This window comes from Struthio camelus, chromosome 19 (genome assembly GCF_040807025.1).
Source record: "Struthio camelus isolate bStrCam1 chromosome 19, bStrCam1.hap1, whole genome shotgun sequence".
Classification (NCBI taxonomy): Eukaryota; Metazoa; Chordata; class Aves; order Struthioniformes; family Struthionidae; genus Struthio; species Struthio camelus.
In genome coordinates, this window is record NC_090960.1 from 1,211,594 (window position 1) to 1,229,561 (window position 17,968).

General features: G+C 39.4%; 1 protein-coding gene across 4 annotated transcripts in view; it reads left to right on the forward strand.

Moving 5' to 3' along the window:
- Window positions 1-17,968, forward strand: part of RPTOR (regulatory associated protein of MTOR complex 1) — a 175,905-nt gene that overhangs the window by 46,885 nt on the left and 111,052 nt on the right. For all 4 annotated transcript variants that reach the window (XM_068913312.1, XM_068913311.1, XM_009682674.2 and 1 more), the window contains exons 4-6: window positions 3,180-3,338; window positions 8,459-8,605; window positions 17,282-17,457. In XM_068913312.1, the coding sequence (XP_068769413.1) occupies window positions 3,180-3,338; window positions 8,459-8,605; window positions 17,282-17,457 (482 nt within the window). The remainder of the gene's footprint in view (window positions 1-3,179; window positions 3,339-8,458; window positions 8,606-17,281; window positions 17,458-17,968) is intronic.

The following is a 17,968-nucleotide window of genomic DNA, read 5'->3' on the forward strand; positions in this document are numbered from 1 at the left end:
ATGGAAAAAAAAACCTTGAAGATATTATGTAAAGAAAAAAAAAAGACACATTGCGTAGTTAGTTACTCGGCTAACCGCTTGTTGTAGTATGCACGTGAGCGGTGCTGGATACGCTCCTGCCTGAAAGGCCTCAGCTGACAGGTAGGTGCTTGTCTGCTTGTTTACGGGCTCCCTTCTCGCCTTCTCGTTCTTCTCAGCCTTGTGTTTATAAATGTCTAGGATGACATGTTTACATTTTGGATTTTTAGGACTACAAGGCTTTTGTTTTAGAGTATGAATTCACCTCCATTCATTGCTAGCTGTATTTAATATTTATGCTGAAAGGATGTGAGGAGTGTTACAATGAGTCGGGTTTTTTGTATTTTTGGAATTGAAAAATTGCCCACCGCTCTATAGTGTCTTGTAAAGGTGCCAGCAGGCAGAATGTGATTTAAGGTGAACGTTTTTTGCAAATCAACACCTTCATAGCAACACTGAGAGGAGAGAGAAAGAGGTAGATGGGCCCTGGGTTGAGATTAATACAGCCTCCTCTCTTTACCTGTTATGGAAGCCCCCAAAAAGTGTCGGTATGCGACCACTGGTTCCCTTTCTTACGTTTTCTTTCCTTTTGCTTGCTTTGCTTCAGATGATACCATTCACTGTATCCATTTTGCTTATTGGCTTGAAATGCTGAATATTAATTGAGCAGCATGATACCTATTTTTCAAGCTACCTCAATAAGCAACACGTTTTTATATTACATAAAGTGCTTCATCCCTTTTTACCATGATATTTTTAGACCTTTGTATCTCTGAGTGTCACAGAAGAAAGCTTAAAAAGCCCAAACCTAAACCTTGATGTATGAGCAGACTTTCAGTAGCAGATTTTTGTGGAGGTATGTTTACAATCGTCCTAGTCTTACACTAAGTTCTTTACTTCAGTACGTCAACATTAATTTTTTTAGGCCGTTTTGATTCTGGATTATCAGTTTCTCTTTGGAGGTCTGGAGGAGAAAAGGAGAAACAGGCTTTTGTCTTTCAAAGGACAGTTAAAAGACTTTATTATTTGGCCTGGCTTCCAAAAAATGCATCTTTGAGTATGACAAACCAGCTACTATTTAGGGATCTTGAACATTATCTGAGTAAGAATGTTTTTGAAATGTTGACTTCTTACAGCATTTTTTTTCCAAGCATAGAAATGTGCTAAGATTTACATGCTCGTAGAATTGCATAGCTGCGAATGATGATATAGCGTTGATAGCCAAAGTTGTAATGATACTGAATATCAAATTTTTCCAGGAGCAAGAGAGAAGCTTCTGATGCTCGGTTACCTTCTTTTTACCCAGCTGTGTGAATGCTAGCTTCCTGGGACTTTTGTGCCTTTTTTTTTTTTTTTTAATCAGAATGGCTTTGTCATAAAGCATTCTAGGTACCTCTAGGTAGAGGTGAGACAGTGAATGAATATAACAATTATAACATTTCATAGTCTCATTAATGACAAAGTTTTAACCAATAGGCTTTTTCCTTTAGGGTTGGGGATGCATTCAGTCTGGTGTAATATAGTGCCTGACCTTAATGGCTAATAGTTAATAAGTTAATTTAAAGGTTCATTAATGTTATACTAGGTTGCTCTGATTTTTTTCTCTATTTTTGTCTATCACCTAATGTTGAATGAAATTGTCATGTACTTGCTGATAGTGCGTTTGTTTATTTTTCTGTAATCCTGCAGGTCTATGTAGTCCATTCAGTATCTGCCGGTAACAGATACTAAACAGCTGTACGTTTATTCAGCGGTCCTCTATATGCCTCTTACATGGGAAGAGGAGACCAGAACTGTTGAAACACAGTAGCATTTCTGGCCGGATAGGAGCAATGACGATGATGAGCTATTGTGATTCAAAGTATAGTCATTACTGAAAATGTATCTGTCCGCAGAGTATGTAGTGTGAGCCATTGCACCAAGTTAACCATTTTTCTTCTAGAAACCAAACTTTTTGCCTTAGTTTTTCACATTGTGTTATGCTTTCTTATATTCTAGTTGTATAAGACTATGCTTCTATGCGTTTTTGCTCAGATATGTCCGCATAGATATATAGCTCTACAAGAAATACTGGTGATGGTACTGAAGTATAGATATTTCATCATGAGCTTTAAAAATTCTGCATTACTGCCTGTACTGCTGACAGTACAGTACAGAGTAAGGAGAGCGGAAAGGAAAGATAGTCTTCCTTTTCCTTTTCCTTCTGTGTCCTTGTTCAGTTGTCTGCTGAATCTCACTGCAACTTCCCTTTCTTTCCCTTCCGGCAGCTCTCTCTATGGAGTCAGTGCTCTCCTGTTGGGAAGCAGAGAGGAACTCCTCGCTGCCGAGAACGCGGAGATTAGTTCCTCGGTCCGCTGCTTGCAATCTGCCGTGGGCTCCGCGTCCTTTCCCCTCTCCCAGGCCGGGATTCGCTCTGCTCGTAGCTTTAGGCTCCTGTGTCTGCTGTGGGCCCAGCTAGAAATGGCACAACTCCATTTAAGTTTAACATATTTGCTGAGGTGTAGGCCGGGCTTCTTTTATATCTGTCTCGTTAGTGGAAGGGGATACCTTTATGCCACGGAACTAATGAGTCAGGATTTAGGAAGAGGGTGGTGCTGCTCTTGTTGTTATAATCCCATGTAGGATACCTATCCGAATTTTTCTGCCCTTCAGCTTGGTATTGCCATTCCTTTTGAGGCCTGAAGCAAGAACCGTGTCCTTTTTTCAACGGGAGGGAAGAAACCTTTCAGTATGAGATCTGAGGTTTACACAATACCAGGCTTGTACGTTTTTGTGTCTTTAAGAGTGAGTTTTGTTCATTTGGAGGGTCACAGGCTATGAATTTGAGGACTGGAGAATTGTACGGGGTCGTTTTTGAGGCTGACTAATATTGAAAATGTATTTGCTATTTCTAAGGCATTTTGAACGTTAGTAATCCCTGGATGAGCCGGATCAAAGTTCAGAGATACGTGGTAAACTAACTCGTACCTGTGTTGCTACTGTATGCGTGTGTGCGTTCCCACACACCAAGTAACAGACATATTTTGTTTATTCAGCTGTCTCGTAAATATTTTGTTTTTTTTCCAATATGCCGGTTTATATACACACTTCCTTCTTGAATAGATGCTTGAACAGATTTATGTTTACAGTTAAAATGATTAACTTATATTTTATGTTACTAGGCCAGATACAAGCAAAGTCTTGATCCTACGGTGGATGAAGTTAAGAAACTGTGTACGTCTCTACGTCGAAATGCCAAGGAAGAGCGGGTCCTTTTCCACTACAACGGACATGGCGTCCCCAGGCCAACAGTAAATGGGGAGATCTGGGTCTTCAATAAGGTGCGTCTCTGAGGAGCAGCGTGCAAAACAGATGGATGTTTTTCACTCCTCTGCATATTGTATTACTGTTTTGTTAGAAAGAACAACTGATTTTTTCAGGATTTGAAAAGCATTCACAGGTACTTATTTGGTTCCACACTGACAGCTGTTTGCTTTCTTCTGTGTCCTTAAAGTTCTTCTTTGAGACCAAACAGATTGTCCCTCTCCCCGCTGCAGAGTAGGAGAGTCTTCCTGGATGTGCTAAGGGTCATTACAAAACGCTGAAAAGCCAGCTACTTTCACTTCATCCATCTTTTTTTCAGACGTAACAGCATAGCTCTGTCGTGTCTGGAGCAAACGGTGAAGCTCCTTCATGGACTTGGCTTGGCTGCCTTGTGTCACTGTCTGAATGTTAAGTTCTTAAAATGAAGTTTATGCTTAAAATGTCCCCTAACTCTGAATAGCCGTTATTCAGACTACATGGGAAAAACACGCGAGGGCAACAAAACTATGGCTAGTTCTGCTGCTGAAGTACAGAGTACTGAGGAACCTCTGAGTGCCATAGAATAGGTATCTCTTATTTTCCTAAAGTTTTTTGCCGCTCCTGCTTAGCTATAATTTGTACAGCTCGCTTTCACATATCCATATGCAATACTTTTCCAGTGATGCTGAGTATGACCTAAATGTACTTTTGCTTTCCTTTTAGTTAAGCTATTTAGCATCTATTAAGGGTAACTGATTTAGAATGGAGTCTTGGGAAATGGAGATATACTGCCGGTAGCTGAAAAGTGCATCCAGCTGACAGAGAACTTGCATTTGTTACTATAAATTGGCTCCTATTTTATTTTGGGGGCCTATTGAACTTCTGTTCTCTTACTTCACGTGCATTATTTTTATAATTGAAAAAGCATTCAATGATAACTTGAAAGAGGGTAGGGGTAAAAGGGAAGGGGGGGGAAGTACAAGAGGTCGTCATTTTATTCTAGTGCATCTGTATGGGAGACTTGATTAGTATTCACACCAGCGTTTTAAACAACTCATTCTGAAGCTGAATTTGGTGTTTTAGAAAAAATAACGGTGACCTTCTTCTCACTTAACTGCCAGTGGGTAATAAATAAGCCAGAAAGAGTGATGGGCAGAATGCGTTACACATGGAAGAAGAGGAAATTACTGTTCGATGAAGTTTGTGTGTTGTGCCAAATGCTTTATTAAGAACTTGCTGGGTATTTGCCAGTTTTTCTGGAATCTCAGCTGGAATAAGGTGGTTGAGAGCTCAACTGCTCATTAGGAGCTGTGGTCTCTTTTGATTTGTCTTATGAAAAAAAAAATTTTATGAAAAAAATTGATTGTTATGCAATGATATATTCTGATATGTAGATTTAAAAAGATTAGAACCTTCAGGAAGTATCATTTAGCCTGATTCACTTCAGCTATGCATCTCAGTTGTTTTGTTTAGTTAAACAGAGTTCAAATTCTACTGGGAAGAGACGTGAAAGGGGAAATAGTATGGTGCAGTTTGGGTAAGGCCCTTAAAAAGATGATAGCTAAATTAACCTGATCTTTGAAAACCAAATCTACCTCCTCTCTTGCATGCAGGTTTTTCTTGAGTTTAATTTTTTGTAGATTTTTAACATGTTATGCTTGCTGCAGTATAAATAACTTTGTGGTTGTCTTCATCTCTCAGGGCTCCCTTATGAAGCAAGCCTGTGTTTTTAATACTTAATCTAGTCTGACAGATAAAGAGAAGAGCAGTAAATAAATAATCTGATACTCATCTCTGTTCATTTTATTAGAATTAAAACCTTCTGTATGTCTTCTGTAGAAAAAGAAGACGATAGTGACGAGTCCCTCTAACTGCACTTCCTCGGGGTAGAAAATGCGCGAAATAGTGCGGGAGGGTGCCTGCTTCTCTTCCCCCTTCCCCATCCCTGCCTCCTTCCCCTGCCCTTCCTCCTTCCCTAGAAATCCCCACTCTTCAGAAATCATTTCAGCTCTGTAACTTCATGGGGGGGAGAGACAGCATTAAGGGAAGCAGAAAATATTTTCGGTTGTATTTTTTTTTTTCTTTCTATCTTTTAATGACAGCTGCTCAACAAGTGCTACGCTACTCCAAGATAGCATGTGAAGGCTTATAGGCCTTTAATTTTTTAATTTTTGCTTTGCAGCTTGACAAACAAAATGCTCCTAAACTCTTTATTAGTGAGATAATTAGACACATAGAAAGAACTAGGGACAAATTCCCATAGGTTCATCACCACAAAAATTATTTTCTGAGAGATCCGTTAGGTCAAGAAATCCCAGGCAGAAGCTGAATACACAAACCTTCCGAAGAAGCTCTTTAGCTTTAGAGAAATTAATGACTATATACTCTTCACATATTGTTTCATCTTGAGTAGGAACTGGAAAGAGAAATTGTACCATACTTTGGAAGGGATGATTATTTTGAAAATTTCCTTTTTCTGGGTTTGGTATGTCTGTCTTTTGTACAGAGATGTGAAATGTATGCGTAGGCAGAAGCAGATTCTGCAACTAATGTAATAACGTGAAACAGTTTAAAAAAGAAAAACAAAAAAACCCTCATCATTGTCTCCCTGTGTCTTTTGGAAAATATTTCTTTATTCTAACTGGCGTTTAATTTATTAACAGCTGGTAAACTCTAACAATCTGAATGTCTTTTGAGTGATGTTCCAAGCACTGCCAAAACACTTTCAGATACTTGGGGTCAGCAAGCACACAGTATTTTGAGATTCCTTCGAATATTATATCTCTTATGATATGGGCAACTGATAAGAGTCTTTGGTAAAGTTTCCGTCCAGTTTTCATTGCAAAAGACCTCTGCAGCCTTAGAGATGATCTAGCGCCTCTAAAGGTTTTGCTGGCTGTCTCTGAAAGGTAGCAGTGAAAGCCCTTTGGTTGAAAAAGCATCGTTACAGTTGTTCAAGTTTTGTTGAGATAAACTTTCGAAACTTGTCAGTTCTCTTCCCTTGCTTGTATTTCTTGGGAACTTTCTGGCCATCTGCCGAAATAATCTTCCGCCTCCAAAATAGGTGATAGATTCCCCTTAATGGGAGCCATAAAGAGAAGGTATAGCTTGAGGTGGAGCTGTGCTGGTCTTTCTCCGGACACTTCTTAGCTGCTTTAGGTCTAAAAGGTGCGTGCTTTAATCTGTCCACAGCTCTGCTGGAACATCCTGTGTTTGACTAAGTGAGGGCCAGAAGTTGCAGTTCTGCCTTCACGCCGTAGCAGGCGTGATTTAACCCTCAAACTTCCATCTTTTTTTATTCTGAAGTTCCGGGGCACTTCTCTGCAAAATCTGAAGAATGCTTGTTAAAGATTCTTGAGCTGTTTGTTAAGCGATTGCTTATGAAAGATGTTCAAAATTAGTTTCTAGCCTAATTGTTACTTGTTATGTTTATTTGTGTTGCATCATTCCTGTAAACAGTCACCGAACATGGATGTTGGGAGTTACGTTAACCCAGCAGAAGCTTTCATGCCAAAAACCAAAGTCAGTCAATTGGCAGAGGCAAGATAAACAGCAAGCGTCAAAAGAGCACCTTGAGCAGCCGTGCTAGAAGACTATTTAATGCTCCTTTTTTCCTTCAAACTATCTGATTTACATATTATCAGCAAATTAGTTGAGCTATTCCCCCCCCTCCCCCCCCCCCGTAAACTCTGAACCTAAAATTCTGCTGCTTTGAAATGTCACAATCTTAGTCAGGGACATAATCCAATCCTAACTGTAGCAATATGTATTAAAAATTTAAAGTTAAAAGAACGTGTGTCCATCAAATCTCACTGAGTGTATGTGTCAGAGTGATTTTTTTATATGTAATTACTGTGATTGAAATGTGCTTAAACTTAGTGGTATATCAGTTTGCTCCCCTTGCTGTCTAAAAAAGCCAGAAAAGGTCTACGCTGAGGAAGAAGGTTGTTTGTGTATCGTTCTATCCTGTATCAATTTGCAAAACTCCTAACTCCCTAAAACTTTGACTTTTATGAGCAATAATTCTTCATATTAGTTTTAATAAAACAACAGAAAGTGTTATGTATGGTCAACACTGGATTTTGAAATGACTTAATGTTTCTTACTGTATCGAACACTCGGTTTATGATCACTTCAGTCTTTACATATACAGATGTGTCCTTGAAAATTTGTTTTTTGCAAAAGTTTACTGTTTTTATTACAGCTATTTTAAGCCTCTTGAATTTAAATGGGAGTTATGATCCCATCCATCATCCTGCTGATGTTAACAGTAACATCTCAGCTTTTACTGCTGCTTTCAGGCAGGGCTGAGCGCGGCGTGAGCAGGAGCAGGTTGCCCTCTGGCTGCGGATGGGGAGGCTCCGGCCGGCCGCCGCCGCAGCCTCAGCGGGCAGAGCGCTGCTTCCGCTGGGGTTTCAGTTCTGCCACTTAGTTTAGCATATGGCCCTACATGGCTAATTTTTAAGCCTGATTTTTTTGGATCGTCTTTCTAATTTTAGAAGCTTTTGCTTCCAACTATTTGGTGGGAGGAAGGGGAGAAGAGGAGGAACGAAGCACGGAGTAGTTACAGAAGTTGATTTTGTTGGAACGTCACTTTGTTGAAGCCAGTCTTCGTAGGTTTTAATTTTATAGGATAATTCTGAAAGTTGCACAGAATTTAAAGACCGTAATAAAATTGTGAAGTACCTCATTAAACTGAGATGGAGTAGCTGCTGAAGGGCCACCAGTCTTAATTATCCATATTGAAGTATTGATGAAGTTTTCAGTACCACGTAGCTGATGTTAAAGACAACCGGTTTGTGTCTTTTATCAGTGTTGCAGAAGTTTGAGCTAGAATTGGACTATTAAATGCTCATTGGGATTGTTGGCATATTTCAAAGCACTCTTTAGTGATTTTTAGAGTTTTAGTTTCAAGTTTAGCCTACCAAACAATACCACAATAAAGCCTACTTGACATTTGTTTTGGAGCTGGGTAGGTAGTCTTCCTTATTAGAAGATGCTGATTGGTATTTATCTTGATTAATATGCCCAGTGTACTATCTAGGTTTTATTTTGTGATGTCAGAAGTGGAATTTTTGTGTGTATTTCATTATCTCACAAATAACTTCTGTTGCTTTTTTGCCTCTGTGTAACTCAAATGTTTTCTTTCTTCTTACAGAACTATACGCAGTATATTCCTCTGTCCATATATGACCTGCAGACTTGGATGGGCAGTCCTTCCATTTTCGTCTATGATTGCTCCAATGCTGGCCTTATCGTCAAGTCTTTTAAACAATTTGCACTACAGAGGGAGCAAGAGTTGGAGGTAAGATCACAGTTGCAAAAGTTTCATTTGTGTCTCTTTCTCTCCACTAACGTTAAGATTTCATCTAGATTCTAATGGCTGCAGTAGGGCTAAGTTTAGGCTTGCTTTGCTATGCCCCATTGAAAAATATGTTTAAAATTACATTAAAAGCAAATTAATTTGGAAATAATTTTGCCGTTCCAGTCTTTCTGGTTCAGTTTGCTATCCTATTAAAGTCAGAATAATTTTTAGTACAAGCACTAATTAAATGATAATGTTAATAGAATCAGTGTGCGCCCTAGTGATCTTTTCTGCTGAGATAAATGCTGAGGTGAACCAGACATATTTATTTTAAATGCGGAAGACTGATAGCTGGGTACGTGTTTGGATGCAGTTAGTGTTTTGTGCTGTTGAACCAAATGTGCAAATGTTAAAATGATATAACTGACGCACAGCGGGATTGTGACTGGTTGTTTCAGTTTCACAGAATGCTTAAGCTCATTGTGTTTCTAATGAAAAGCTGCCTTTCATTGCAAATTAGTAATTACTAATAAGTTTTCAGATTTACTTCAGTAACACAAAGTAGAAAGTAAGAAGTTAAGATTTTTTGTGTAGCAACTTGGGATGGTAAGACTCCCAGTTGCCAGATATTCCTGCTAGCTCTAGCCTGCACAGAAAGCACGTTTTTAAAGGTTAACTTCTTACCCTCTGATAGTTGTAAAACATATAATTTTTTTTTTAACTTCAAGGAAGGAACATTATTTAATCAGGCAAATGTCTGTCACAAATATGATTATCGGGCAGACGTTAACAGTATCCCTGGGTCTAATCCCTTTCATTCTGGATTGTAATTTCTGGGGATGTTTTTGTGGTGACTTTTTTGGCAAGTAGAAATTAACTCTCTACTGAGAGAAACCAGTCTAATATCTTGAGAAATATAGATCTTGTCATCATTGCTGCTCTTCTCTACCAGTGATAACGCTGTTCTCTGCATAGATGTGAAACTTTGCAAGCTCTGTGGCTTGATAAGAGCATGAAACTGCAAGATGCATATCAGCAGTATTGGCAATAGATGCATTTTGAAGGTTACCAGCCTTTTAATTCGGGGAAAACATCGAGTGGTCATATGCTGTTTTACTTGTCAAGTTCTTCTATCAGCCTCTGACTTTCATTGCTCTATTTTTGCAGCCTTTTTCTTCTGTTTGTATAATGTACCCTTCTGTATTTTTTTTTTGTTTATGTTTCTCATTCTATTCCTAAACAGATGAAAAATGAGCCTATTTCTACATTCCCTTTCCCAGCTTTCTTCATAAGTCTCCTTTTCTCCTTTGCTTTTGCTGGGCTCTAGAATGACCTTGAAGCTGTTCTGGGAGGAAGGCAGTCACAGGTTTCTCTCTTGGTTTCTGCTCTGTGACAGGTAAATGGGTCAGGTCGTGGTTGCGCAGAGGAACCACTCTCTGCGAGTCAGACACACCAGGCTGTGTCTCCAGGCCAGAATAGCTGGTTAACTTGAGAAAGATGAGCACAAGTAGCAAAATCAGTTTTTAATCTCAACAAAATATAAAGTTCTACTTGCTTAGTTTTTTGGAGGTTGTTAATTTTGACAAAATATGTGAGGTTACATAGTAAAACTGTTATAGTATTTCTTCACTTTCCAACCCAGGTTGAAAGCGACCAGTAAATTTGATTATGAAAATACTTTCAGGTTTGGATGTCAACTTTCCACACTTTATATGTTAGATTTCAACAGCTCCTGAAGACTCACAAACTGCTTAATTTTGTACAAAGCAGAAGACTTGATAATAGAGACAGAGAAATGCTTACAGTGTCAAACAAAGCACAGATGTGAATTCATTTGGAATACTATAAATTACTGAATTGTCTGAGTTCATGAAAAGTGAAGTAAAGCTGAAGATGGTACTCCAAGGGGTTCCTGGAATGATCAGGATAATTTTTAGCCCGTCTTACTGAAAGGAGATTAGAAGAGCTTGCCTTTTTCTTAATCTGACAGCGTGAATGGTGACGGAAGGTATGGCTGTATGTATAAATTCATTGAGGAATAAGCCTAAGGGAAGGAGAAATACTCATAAAACACGAAGACGCAGTTGACCCAAGAGCAAATAGGTGTAAACTGTCCATGAATACATTTAGTTTGGAAATAGTTTTAGAAAATCAGAAGAGTAAGATTCTAGAATGACCTCCTGACTGGAATAACGGAAACCAGGCTATTTCTCGAGGTGTAACGTTATAAATTTGAGAACAGGTTTATATGACGTGGAAGTTTGTGTTAGCAGGAGACTGTCCCTTCCAGACGTTGCTGATGGAGGTACTGATCTTGCTAGTGCTTTGCACGCAGGTATAAACACATCCGTCCTTGCTGGGAATGCCTTGCTGCTTTATGGTTTTGGTATCCTGTTCGTAGGAAGCCTTCAGTGCTTCTTGGATGTTACCTGCTTTTGACTCAGTGCAGTCCTGTACCATAGTTAACTTCCATCACAACCACTGCAGTAGTAAACTATTAGTAACAGGCTAATTATTCACTAGTCACACCAACATGCAGATTTCTAGATAAAGATGTGGTTATTCTCTATCTGTCTTACACAAAATACCTAAATATTGGATGCTGAAGTTAATTTAAGGAGAGAAAACGCTGTGAAGCATGGAGAGGGTGAGGAAGGGATTACCTGCCATAACGGTGGGTAAATGCAGTACCCAGCAATATTACAAACAAACCATCTTTGGAGATGTTATGTAGGTTCTCCTCAGTGGTAGGGCTGATGGGATGAGTGTTAGAACATACCTGATTTTAGTGCAATTAAACTATTGCACGTATCACCGAGATGTAATATGTGAGTGTTATGAGCATGCAAAATAATAAATGGCAGATGTGGACTCTGTGGGAAGTGGCTGAAGTTGGATAATCGGAAAAGATTTTTTCCTCCCTTCAACCCACCGTGTTCTTTTAGAAGAGAAAATGAAGCATTTAAATGTCTTGCAGTAGATAGGTAATAACTTAACAGGAGCTACCAACTAAGAAATTGAACTTTCAGGTTAAACACACATTTTATTTCATGGTTGTCATGAGATGATATGCATTATACTCGGAACAGTCAGAATTCACACTGTTTCAATTATTCTGAAAAGTTTGTTTTTGTTTTTATGATATTAAGCATAGTACAGCAATCTTTAGATGAGTTTATAAGTGCAAAACATACAAACTAAATATCAGTGCCTTTCTAGGAATATGGCAAGACTCTTATTTTCTTTAAGATGTGTGTTTTTTATCTTGCGAAGTTACAATTAACAAATGCATAGACCGTTTAGGTGTCTGGTAGGTGATATTCATTTACCAGACACTCAGTTCTAGCTGTGCCTTCCTATCTTATTTTTTTAGGGATCCCTTTTTTTGGATAGTACAGAGTGCTTGCCAGGTGCCTTCAGATTTTATATAGTTCCACCATAAATGTAAAAATTAATGACAACCTACTTACAGGTATGTTTGCAACCCCAATTATATTTTGTTTTCATTGTTCTTGGGATATAAAGGCTAGTGTTTTTTTCTTGATGTAAAATCTGAATCTAAATCTTGTTCCGTCTCCAAAGAGAAGCAGCACAAAAATAAGTGTTGGTTTGGGTGAGTGATGGGAAAGTGGTTAAGCTTCTGTAAGATATCTGAAGAAAAAATAGTGTTGTAGCAGTGCATTTTACATTGTTTTCTTCTGAGGTCAGCCTCTAAAATGGCACTTGTGTTCTGTAATTACACAGCAGTAATTAAAGTTAATAAATTCTACCAATCCCTAGCATTCTTAAGATGTCACAGTGTTTCCAAATTTTAAGTTAAATACTTCTAATGTGGGGACTGGATACAAAACCAAAAAAGCATTCCGTATCCTTACAGGCTTGCACACCTTACGGGACATTAGATGCTGGTTTTATTTTGAAAAGGCTGTTTTGCTGGACTGTGACAGGCTTGGCTGTTTCCCAGAAATATCTGATTTGTTTCATTGTTAACTGGATGGGCGGTCCTGGTTTAATACCTAGCTAGACAAAACTATGAATTTTGTAAGTAAGAAATATCCGTTTAGCAGTATGATGTGGGTACTATGGCATGTTATGAAGTGTGGTAAATTAGTTTAAAAGTTCTTTTTTGCAGTTGATGCTACCTGTATACACTTAGCTTTCTGTTAGAAATACTATGACAAAACCAATTGTTTTCCTTTCCCAAAACACATTTTTCAGAGTTGGAAACTGACCCCAGCTTTTAGGAACGGGAGTTCCTGCTGTTATCTTCCTGGTTAATGTCCTATTTGGCATCACTAGCCCGGGAGCAGTTAAGGCAGTGTGAGTGCTGGCGCTGGGAGAGGGTGCAGAGTGCTCCCTGGCAGGGATTCGACCTCATGCCATTGTAAGAAAATGGCAAGTGAAACAATGTCTATAAAGCAGCCAGTAACCTATTTAGAAAATACCTTGCATATGCCTTTCTTTGAGCTCTGAGATCTGCTTATGATGTGTAATGGAAGTGGAGGTGCTGGATGCTCTTAGTCATCTAATTAGCTAGCTTTGATGGCTCTATGAGTGTATATAAATAAACCATAATTCTGGAGAACGAAGCAGGCATTTTAAGTGTGCTGTGCTAACAGTAGTAAAACAGTAAGCTGGTTATTTTTGATTAATTTTCTGTGTAATTGTGATTGTTGTCTCCTTTGACTCATAACTGTTTCATACAGTAAAGGGCTGTAGTCCGAAGGGCGCGTGCGAGATGTGCAGGAGCGAAGGCTGAAACACGTCTCCTGGATGCTTGCTTTGCTGCAGGAGGTGCAACTTTTCTGCCTTCAACTTTTTTTTATAGTTCAAATCTCTCAACATTTTACTTACAGCTCCATCGTGGCTTTTTGTTCTTTGTGTAGGAATTAAATTTTGCTGTGGGGGCGCGTGTTCTTTCTTGCCTTGAGTGGGGGATGTGACTAACTCCTAATCGGAGCTGAAGAACTCACAGTTTTTATCTTTCCATCTTGAACATTAATTCTCCAAAAATTAGCGTAATGGCAGCACAGCAGACTGTTGTCTGGCATTAGCATCATGTCCGGGGGGAGAATTTTTCTAATCCACCATCTGCTGGGAGAGAGGCACATCTCCATTTCTATAGTTGCATTAGTATCTCTTGCAGGGGAGGAGGATTCTCTTAGCAGAAACTGTGTGACACTAACAAGTCTGGTCAGCAAGTAAAAGAACAGCAACTTCCAGTTTCTGCTTTAGGGCAAAGATCCTCCCAAGCTTAACTTAAAACATGCCTGTTAATTCAGAGAGAGACCTGTTTTTTCTGTCAAGTGTTTGCTTCTGTATGCACATAAATGTTTTCAGTAACAGTGGTTTAAAATACAGGTATTGTCTCCCTTGCTGCTAAGCACAAGTGATGGTGCTTGCACATCTGTTAGCTCTTCTTCCTGGCAGACAGAGCACTTGCAAATGGCAAAAGTGAGTGCTCTTTAGCTTGGGCAGCTATAATTGCTATTCAGAACAAAGTAATTATTACCATCTTACAAGAATGCCAGGATATTTTGGTATAGTTGATAAACTAATTTTAGGTAGCATTATTTGAAAGGCTGTGGATTTTCAGTTGCCTTTAAATAATGTTAAGTAACACCGTAAGTACTTCGCTCATTGTAAAGAGGTTTGTGCTTACAAAGCTTGCACAAGGAAGTATGCATCCCTCTGCCCCGAGACCGCCTCTCCGCTGCTGAGAGCACTGAGGCGCGCAAGGGCTTCACCTAACGCTTGCGTTCAGAAGCTGACATCCGAAAAACAATTAAATGTTGTAGCTAAATCCATGTTAATATAATAATTTTGGTAACATTTCATATATGGTAACTTCACATAGTGTATTTATAGTTCTTACAGTTGTGAATTTATGAAGTTTTCCCAATTTATTTTTTTAATCTTTCTTTTGCCACCTACTCATTACATATATTGCCCTAAGGAAGAGTGACATTTCGGAGGGAACAGAGCAGTCTCCACCTGACTCTGGATGTTCTAAGGATGCAAAAATAAATGCTCAGAGTGGGCTTTACTTGACCCTTTTTTTCCCCCCTCCCTCTCATGCTTATTTTGTAAAAGAGAGGAAAAGATTTATCTTAAGGAGATGAATGGATAAGCAAGTGCTGAAGGTTTTGCTAGATCGTTATCCCTAAAAACCTGACAAGATCTGTAATTATTAGCTGGTGTTGTATGTTCAGTTTATGGCTGTTAATAGTATCTGCTGCTGGGCAGGTATTTGCCCTGCATGTCTCCCAGCTTCTGTAGCCTGGCTGCTCTGCCGGTAGAAGGCCGGAGCTGGGTAGGTCGTGGCCGGCGAGCTCCTTCCCCTCCTGTCGGACCCGAGGGGCTTTAGCAGGCACCGACAAGCGTCGAGCCGAGCCGTAGGTGCTCCACGCTTCTCAGAAAGCAGCAAATTCGTCTCGGTGTGCTCCCGCCCGTGGAGGACGCCCGGAGGGCAAGGCCCGCTTCTGGAAACTAGCAGCCGTAGCTAAGCAGTGGGACTGCTTTGGGTTTATAAATCTGTAAAGAGCTAAGGCTTCTCCACCCTGTTTCTTAGGACTTTCTCCTCAAATAAAAGATCTTTTCAGTGTAGTAATTACCTGTTTTTTGTTGTTGTGAAATGTCCAGCTTAAGTTTTATTGCGAAGTGCAGTAAATATCACTAGATGACAAGTAATGATTTGAGCTTAACTTCATTCCCAGCCAAGGTGTGGTATGACTCTGTGCTGAAAGTGTCACACCGGAACTGAGAGCAATGACAGGTCTTAGCCAGTTTGGTCAACTTGAGAGAGCCAAAGTGTGTCACTACTGCATCTGCGATTAGAAAGAGAGAAACATTTAAAGAATCAAAAAAAACTGAACAGGTTGTAGAATTTGTAAAATAACATCTGAAAAATCCTCCGTAGCTTATGGGGATGCTTTGCTAGACAAGAGAGATGTGGTTGTGCTGGGCTCTGGGTTTGTAAGGCAGGTATTCTGTTCCCCAGTGACCCTTCTGAGACACCAAATTGTTTTCTTTGAGACAGATAGTTTTTTCACGTATGCAGATGGTGAAGAGTGAAGTCAGCTGTACGATCTCACTCGGTTGGCACAAAAAGTGAAACTCGCAGAATTGTTAATCTTTGTAAGAATGTGCTTCTGTAAACTTTGATAACATATAGATCGCTTTTATAAGTCCGTGCTTTCTAGCTTATGCGTGGAGGGGCAATGAACACCCTGCAAGTGTTTAATTTCTTTGCCCTATTCATTTAAGAAGCTTGGTGTACCACAGGTCCCAATTCTGGGTGGCTGCAGTGCATGTCCAGTATTTGTGTTCCCCTGTTTCGGAAAGGCACTGCAAAGATTGTGTATGTTTTCCATTCTGTGGATCATTTGTCTTGAGAAACATGCTCTTAATCACGATGTTAGTTAAGAGCATCAATGCAGTTTTGGAAACAGGAAACACCGGTGTATATGCTTTTCCATTTTAAAACCTGATAGTTGGACAGCTGAATTGGCTGTAATCATATAGTACAGAATTTTAGATACTCAACTCTTTCACAGCAGACTTGGTCATGATTTTAAAAGAGCACTGAATACGCCCATGTAAGTGCCTGTTCTGTTTCTCATTCTTCCTTTCCTTTTAAAAATGGACCTTTCTGAAGCATGTGGAGTGAAAGAATTGAATGAATAGCATTTATGCAAAGCTGGTTCTTGTCTGCAGGTGCGGAAATGCTGTCACATCCATATGTTGCTTCAGTCCACGCTAGCGTGAAGTCTGCGCTGACATGTCTCTCCATTCTCTCCGAGTGTATTAATTGGGTGATTATGCCCAAACCAGTCAAACTAATTGAGTCTTGGAAAATGATATCTTGTTAGAACAGTTCTAGGTCTTGAAATGCAAAGACTTTCAGAGTGATTTTTCAGAGTAGCATTTACTGCTTAGAGCAGAAATTAGTGTTTGACATCCATAGGAACATATAGAGAGACCTCCAACCCATTTATTGAAGTATTAATTAAAACTTGCATCTGATGATACGTTAACATTTGCTTTCTAGAAGACAGTGCACGTTTCATTTTCTGTTTAGAAGACAGCCTCTACACACTGATGGAAATTTTCTCTCTTCCTTTTTCCAGCATGGCCTTTTTGCTCTAGTGAAATAGAAAGATGTGTGGGGAGAGACATATAGGGAGCTGAGTATTCTCCTCGCTTAGGAGGAAGGGTCATCTTTATGCCCCGTGGCAGGAAATGCTGCCTAGCGCAGCCAAATGAAGTACACTTTTCCATTTGTAGCTCTTCTGCCATCTGAGGTGAATGGTTATGAGCCACAGGATGTTTTTTGCTTAAATGTAAAAGAAACAATAATTAGCCCAACTTGCTTCTACAGTGCTTGCTTCCAAGCTGGCAGATGCAAACTGAAGACTGAAGTGGTGATCTACAGCTTAATCCATGTTGCAAGTTGCTATTTTTGGTGTTAAGTATTGTTATGGTAAATACACTTTTAATACTGTAAAATATATGGAACATAACCACAGGTGCTGCTATTGTAGTTTTAAACTTCTCTGAATCCAGAGAACCATTGAACCTGGATAGTTCTTCATTGGTTATTTTTTGAATGGTATAGAGATTAACTTTCCCGAATGACTAAATTCACCAATTGATTAAATTCTTTGATCTCTCCAGGTGGCTGCAATTAACCCAAACCATCCACTTGCTCAAATGCCGTTGCCTCCATCAATGAAGAACTGCATTCAATTGGCAGCATGTGAAGCCAACGAATTGCTACCTATGATCCCTGATCTGCCAGCTGACCTATTCACATCATGCCTTACTACACCGATCAAAATTGCTCTGAGATGGTAACTATCTTCCCCAGTGTTGAAGGAAAATGAATAATTTGTGAAGCTTGTCTGATGAAATGATAGATTTGTTAATCCAAGTGCTTTTTCTAACCTAAGGTTTTTCTACAGTATTGAATTACAAGATTTGAACTAAGCATTTGGGATCTAGGTTTGCTCGAGTTAAAAGATTTACTGTTCTGGGAATTAAGTATCTGCCTCTTCAGGGAGCAGAAGTAGCGCATAATACAACACAACTTTTTGTAAGTTGTCTTCTGTACAAATTATATTCCAAATATTGCAGTTATCGTAAATAATGCAGTAGTATTAAATAATGCTATAGTGAAAAAAATTGAGCAGTAAACAAGAGAAAGATGTTATGGAATGACATACCAAGTTAATTAGGCAGAAAGATATAAAACAGATAGCAGGAACTTTCTAAGAGCAATATCCCTAAGTAAGAGTGGAGGGGAGCCCCAACAGTTGCTGTGCTGGCTGCAGGCATGATGCAAGGAATCAGGTGTGTGCACCA